The 6,783-nt window shown below is 41.0% G+C and overlaps 1 protein-coding gene across 1 annotated transcript; it reads right to left on the bottom strand.

The window, feature by feature from the left end:
• Positions 1-693: 693 nt before the first annotated feature.
• Positions 694-6,549, bottom strand: LOC149837725 (protein LONGIFOLIA 2-like). Its single transcript, XM_090007476.1, has 5 exons — positions 5,723-6,549; positions 4,874-4,941; positions 2,642-4,777; positions 2,165-2,324; positions 694-1,656 (listed from the first exon to the last, which is right to left on the bottom strand). The coding sequence occupies exons 1-5, from the start codon at positions 5,868-5,870 to the stop codon at positions 839-841; spliced, it is 3,330 nt and encodes a 1,109-aa protein (XP_089863602.1). The 5' UTR covers positions 5,871-6,549; the 3' UTR covers positions 694-838.
• Positions 6,550-6,783: the final 234 nt, after the last annotated feature.

The raw sequence follows: 6,783 nt of genomic DNA, 5'->3' as shown, positions 1-6,783 counted from the left end.
CCAATTTCTCCATTATATAAGGAGGGCTTAGGGGTTACGAAGTTGATGAGAGTTCGTAACATATTCCCTGCTCAAATTCAGTTCTGCATTCAGGCTTAGCAGAACAGGGTCCTGCTCACCGTCGACATTAGGCCTGGGCTCATTGTGGGCGTCGACCGGCTGAGGAGAACGCCGAACTACCTACACGGACAATGGCGAATCCAGGTACGCTCCCTGTCTTGTTTTTTACAGGGTTTCGCCCAACATCGCCACCTAGGAAGTGAACTTCTCAGGCAGTAGGGAAGCTTTTGGTAACTATGGTTACAGTGATGTGAACACGAAATGCATGAAATCTTACAGAAATCTGTTCTAGGAATTTAACAAGAAGCATGATCGAAACAGAACTTGTGGAGTAGGAAAGAAGTGATAAAGGGACCTTTCTCTGAGCCTCCAAGGAATGCTTCTGGCTGTTACCATCTAGACCGTTGGCTCACGAACCGTCATGTCAAATGCTCTGCTTGGAAACTTGACAGGCTAAACATCCATAGTTATGGTCTTAAGATCTATTCGACTAGTTGTATGTAGCAGTTAGTAGAACTACAAACAATGAGGTTCTGGATTCATCTGGATGATCACCAGTTTTAGAATTGAACCGGCCAAACCTTATTTTCTATAGCTGATACAGTAGTCAATTCCCCGCAGTTCAAGAAAGAGTGGTAAAAAATAAAATATGTATTTGATTTCATTCCCTCTTAGAGGCAACATATATACGTACACATGCATATGTATATAAAAAATGGGAAAAAAAAGAGGCTGATAGGCCAAGATTAAATAAAACTTGATCCTAGTACAAGCTTGCCTACTTGGCTCCTGGTTGGTGGTGGTGCCGCTGCCTTCCTGCTCCAGAAACCCATCCATCTCCATTGACTATTTCAACCACCAGATCCTTAAATATCATCCTCTCTATGTCCAACACAACGGCAGATATATCTTTCCTCTGATCGGACCACTTCTCCAGCCAACGAGTCAGATAATTGAGCATGTCATCAACATCATCAGATTTCTCGCCTGCAAGACAGTCGATTTCTGCACATACCTCATGCAGAAGCCGCTGGCCGGTTGGCACCTTCTTTGCCAGCTTTGGGGCACCAAGCCATGGTTCTGGATCCAAGATAGGCAGCTTACCAATAAGGACTTCATTTACAGTGTCAAAGAGCAGCCGCCGGTGCAGTTTCTCATGATCAGTCTTCTGTTCAATGGGCAGCCCAGCTTTGCCAGGTTCACCTTTATGCAGTCGGCTTGCCTTCGTCTGCTCGAGGACAAGGAACAAGTCTGGGTTGATCAGGAATCCAGAAGAGTGAGGCTGGATAGGTGCTGTTGTGTCTGAGCTGAGGTCCTTGAGCAGGAAGCCTGATGCTAACAATATCTCTGAAATGTATCTGTGATCCAGGGATGTTTTCTCACAGAGGGATGCAATGTAGTCAGTGGCAACTTCATCATGAGATGAATTGAGGCGTTGGAGCTTATGAACAAGGTTCTCAACACTGGCCAACTTATTGCCATGTCTTTTAGTCGAGGAAAACTCGAGAGACCGCTTGGTGCTTGATAAGCAGTTGTTGACACATGGCTTCCAGCTCTCTTCACCCGGAACACCTTCTGTATTTCGATTTTCATCATCTGAAAAGCATGGAATGCACATGTGAATTAGCTGCACTCATGCAACCATGCAAGAGCACTGACATATGCAACTGATGCAAATTGTTAAGAGATTCAGAAAACGTTTGAGTGGGCCAAATGTAACACTGCATCAGTATATTCATGCATTGTGCGTGCACCATGTTAGTCACATTATTCAGTGGTTACTCATGTATCTGAACTCTTTTTTATGCCATATTCATGTGAAAAACCTAGTCAGAAGTCTCAATTTCTTGGCTGCTGTTTTGCTACTTGACTGCTAACCAGCTTACAAAGCTACAAACTGGGGCAGCATCTGAGCTTCAGATGGCATGGCAATGACTGTGCAGGCATAGCAGTGAGAATACCAACAATGGTAACTGGTTCAACTCACTTGAGCTGAGTCCTTTAGTAGAGGCCTTTGAGTTTTCGAATGCTGAAATCAATATGTACAAGCATGTGATGGAAAACAGGAAAGGACAAAAGACCAAAATGGAGAAGTGTAACTAACCTTTGAAGGGGTATGCAATCTTCTTCACAGGAGAAGGCGTGAGATCATCCTTGTAAAATGATTGATCTAGAACTGATACTGGACTGGGTTGCTCAGGCCCTGCACCTCCTAATTCCAGCAATCCTCTTTCATCACTCAAATTTGATGATGCCTCTTGAGTCTAAAAGATTATAAGCACAATCAAAATCCAATTCAACGACCATAGTAACTGTACCATAAAATCACACCGAATGCATTCATATGCACAAATGGTTCAATTTCTATATACACTTTCAGACAGAAATCCTTTATGCATGAATACATCATAGGCACTTTCTCAAATTGAAAATGTTGCCGGCCTGAAAGTTCAAGGTATTTAAAGACCAATTTGTTAACCAGAACGACTTCCATTGCATGAGGTACATGCATAAAGCACATATATGATGCACGTGTTTATACTATAAATAGATAATAAAACATAAGCCAGCAAAAGAATACCTTATTTTTCACATTGCAGACTTGAGATGATTTTTGAAAACTACAGTCCATCTCCAAGCAGCAATCAGCACTTTTGACTTCCACATCAAAATGTGATGTAGAACTGATATTACTATCTAAATGCACAGAGACTTCATCCCCTTGATGGCTCACATGTCTAGCTGTTTCACTGCTAATGTCACTTATCTGATCCTCCACAGGTATAGAACAATGACCAGAATCAGGTACAAGCTTACTGCCTTTGTATCCAGCATCAGATTGTTGTCGTGTAGGCTGCTTCCTTGACTTGCTAGAATCCTGCGAGGTAGGCTGCCTGGTCTTCCTCTCTGCTTCTTGCTTCCTCTGCTGCAATCGTGGACTCAAAGATCCTGAATTCTTTGTAGAGCTGCTAGTGTTATCTTTGATCACCTGTTGAGGCTTAGATGAGATCTGTGTCAATCGTGCCTGAGGCTTTTGAGGCCCTTGCAAGTTGCCTTCATTTCTGGCACTGATTTTCTTATTCAGAGATCCCTGAATCCGATTTGCAGTCTCTCTGCTGCTAATTTTGGGAGAAGGATCCTTGGTTTGTGCAGAACCTTTACAGACACCAACCTGTTTAAGAGACTTGAAGTCCCCTGTTAATTTATTGCTCCGAGGAAAATAAAAGCTGTCAAAAGTGATGAGAGATGATGGTGTGATGCTGGATTTTTCAATAGCTTTTGCAGGTTTCATGATCAATATTGGAGACTCAAAAGCCCTTGGAGAGCAGCTTCCCCTGGTTGGAAGAGAGATTGGATAACTGGGCTCTGGCATATGTCTGACCCCAGAATCCATAGAGGGGATCTGGTTTGAGTATGTTTTTAGAGCTGGGAATTGCTGAGCTTTACCAAGTTTCTCCTTTTTGGTGTCTGCTAGTACTTTGGCCTGCATTGCATCCAATAAAGCTCTGAAGTCCTTCTCAGAATGCTGAAAAGTCAGCTCTTTCAACCGTTTTTCAATCTCAGTAAAGACAAATTGGGATGCTTGCAGTTTTGTTGGTAGATCACTAGTTTTGAAGGCCTTCCTTGGAGATCCATGACCCTCCTCAGGCTGTCTCCATGGAGCTGTTTCAATGGGGATTCGCGAATTACAAACTGGTTTCTTCACAGCCTCAGTATTTCTTGCTTGTGGTGACACTGGATCTCTAAGAGAGCTTTTTGGTGAGCACAAAATTCGATCAAGCCTGCTTTCTTCCGTAACTTGGGATGATCTTGATGAATAATTGGTCTTCTTCTCTGCATTTGAAGCTTTCTGACCTTCAGATATCGATTTTTTTGACAAGCTTGAGTTGGGTATTGCTTCTAGACCCATAAGCTTTGCAACTACACTTGGTGGCTGCCGATTGTCACCAACCTTCTGGTTATTATGATTCTGTAAATCCTTCAAAATGGAGCTAGATTTTATATCAAAATTGGAACTCCTAGATGAACACTCTCTCCCATCCAATGACAATCTTGGGAGTTCTTTGAGTTTTGCTGTGTATTTGTAGTTATCTCTAGAATCAAAAGAAGCTCGATGAATTTCTTTTCCATCATAAGAGAATTGAAGACCTTCTCTTGATACCGAACACAAGGAAGCATCTTTCACTTCATAGGAAGATCTTGGCAGGTCACTGGATTCTGAATAATACCATGGTCCCTCTTTAAGTCTGGCAAGAACCCTGAGCGACTCATTCAGATCCACCGGAATTTTCGGTTTTCCACTGACAGTTTTCATAGAAGATTCATCCACTGATTTTGGAAGTTGTAGAGGCTTTGGAGAATCTCTTGGCTTCATCAAGTGATCTACAATTCCCTCTTCGGTTCTGGTTTTAACAGATAATCCTTGGGTCTCTGTGTACATTGAGTCCTTCACTATGTCTCGAAAATCAAGGGATTGTCTTCCAGTTTGTGACACAAAATTGGCTTGGTCATTCCAAGGAGAAGATATACTATGCTTGCTTATGGGCGAGCTATGAAGTTTCTGTGCATTCTTGGGTGTTCGGTCAAAGGAAGGAGGCTCAGTTTGAGCAGTCCTGTTAAATTCCACTGAAGAGAAAGATGATGAACAAGAGGAGGAGGATCGAGAGGCCACCGAGGAATCAATATTTGTCCACTGGTTGTGGATTTGATTATTTTCCTGTGATAGCAAAAAACAACATATAATCATTCTCAATTCAGTAACATTCAGAGTCTTCAGACAGTTTTAGTAACAACACAGGCAAGTTGTTCTCACCACAGAAGTTCGAGGAGAAGCTGCACTCTCCTCAGCTCCAACTTTGCTCTTACTGAAATGAGGATGATCTACACAATGCAAATGCTAATCATTAGCAACACCCAAGACAACCAATTTCAGAGAATTGATTCTAGAAAAGCAACTAATCGATGATTTTGTATTCAAATTATGAAATAATATGAAGACTTCCAGATAAATCTCAATGGAAAGAATTAACAAACGAAAAGTAAATGTTGGCTATACTGAAATATATCCATCATTTACAAAAAAGCCATGAACTGATCCAAAGTTGCATCATGTGTATGACTGTATTCCACTTCCACACATTGTCTCTTTTCCTACGCTGCATCAATTGAGCATAAACGATTTGTATATAATTCAAATGAAAATTTCTCCTATTGGGAAGATGCTGGCAGATTCTCCTTAGGATGAGGTTTCTGACTTTTATCTTTCAAAAAAAAAATTTGCCGTGGCCATGGAAATTGTGAAATTCCATAAAATTTGTACAATATGAAAGTAAGTAATGTAAAAGTTCCAAGGAAGACAAAAACACTATAGCCCTCATTTTCAGTTTATGTCACCAATAGGATGATTATTCAAAAAAATATTTGCCTGAAGGAAGAGATTTTAGCTTTTACAAAACCACAAATTTCAAGCATATAGAAAAGTATCCATGTTGAGATCTGGGCAAAGGAAGCCCAACAAGTTTAAGGAGAAAAAGAAAAAAGAACAGCATTCATGCTGAAATTGTTTCTAGAAATTGCAAACATCTCCACTACTCCCTTGAAAAGGAAAACAAGAAGAAGATAATGGCAAGAAACAAAAAATGGCTGGAGTGACTGAGCTAACCTGAAGGAAGCCTCTTATGTTGTTGGCCACGCCTTACTGTGACAGGATGGTGCCTATCAAACAGTTGAAAGAGCCCTGTCATGCATCCAATTTGCTTATGCAAATCTGGATTATCATCTGTCAAAGCATGCAATAGTTTAGCAGACATTCTTTCTCACACTCTCCTTTTAGCTACTGATGTCCTATCTTCCCAACCTCCTTCAGAAACCCAGAACTATCTTTTCAATATCACAAGAAGAAGTGGAAATCTTCACTCAAACCCAGACTTCCAGCACTTTAGGAAATGAGGGTCTGGGTAGTATCTTAAGCTCTCCCCAGCAAACACAAAAGCCAAAGTAAATGTTGGAAAGAGAGCACCCTTTGGTTTCCAAGGCCGAATCTTTGGCTCCAAACAGTCTTGACTCTTGAAACAAGAGCTGTCCCTTTGACCCACCAACAGTACCAAGGATACTGAAGCCTTTGCAGATGTCTGACTTCTTCCTCCCAAACAAATGAAACCAGACAACCAAAAACTCTGATGCTCCCCAGAAACTTACAGGCAAATCACCACCCTTTATCTTGGCTCACATTCATCAAAGTTTCACTCGCTCTCTTCTTCTTCTTCTCAAACTTCTCAACGTTCAACCAATCTTACATGGGGAATTTGCAACACCCAAATCTTCAAAGGCATAGAAAAAAAGTTCTCTTACTAAAATCTCAGCAAGCAACTTCAAGAGAGACTGCCACTAGCCCCATTAGAAAAAAATAAAACAATCTTTGCTGCCTCCTTGTGTCACAAGGAAACAATGGAAGTCTCCACTATATTTATTCTGACAGCCTTCCGCTCATCCAAGCAAATTGCTAGCTCTGAAAAATACTGAGGGTTGTTATATAGCACAAAGTAACGGATTCATTCTGTCCAAGCACAACCCATACCCCAAAATTCCAAGAAAACCCTTATTTCAATTTCTCCACAAAAGAAAAATATTTTTCTATATACCCAATAAAACACAAAAATAAAATAAGAGGAAAAAAACTAAAGAAAAAACCTTGGGTTCTTCAGAAAACCATATCAATGACTT

This window comes from Nuphar pumila, chromosome 5 (assembly GCF_984573655.1).
Source record: "Nuphar pumila chromosome 5, dmNupPumi1.hap1.1, whole genome shotgun sequence".
In the NCBI taxonomy this organism is placed as follows: Eukaryota; Viridiplantae; Streptophyta; class Magnoliopsida; order Nymphaeales; family Nymphaeaceae; genus Nuphar; species Nuphar pumila.
This window is presented reverse-complemented; position numbering and strand designations above follow the sequence as displayed.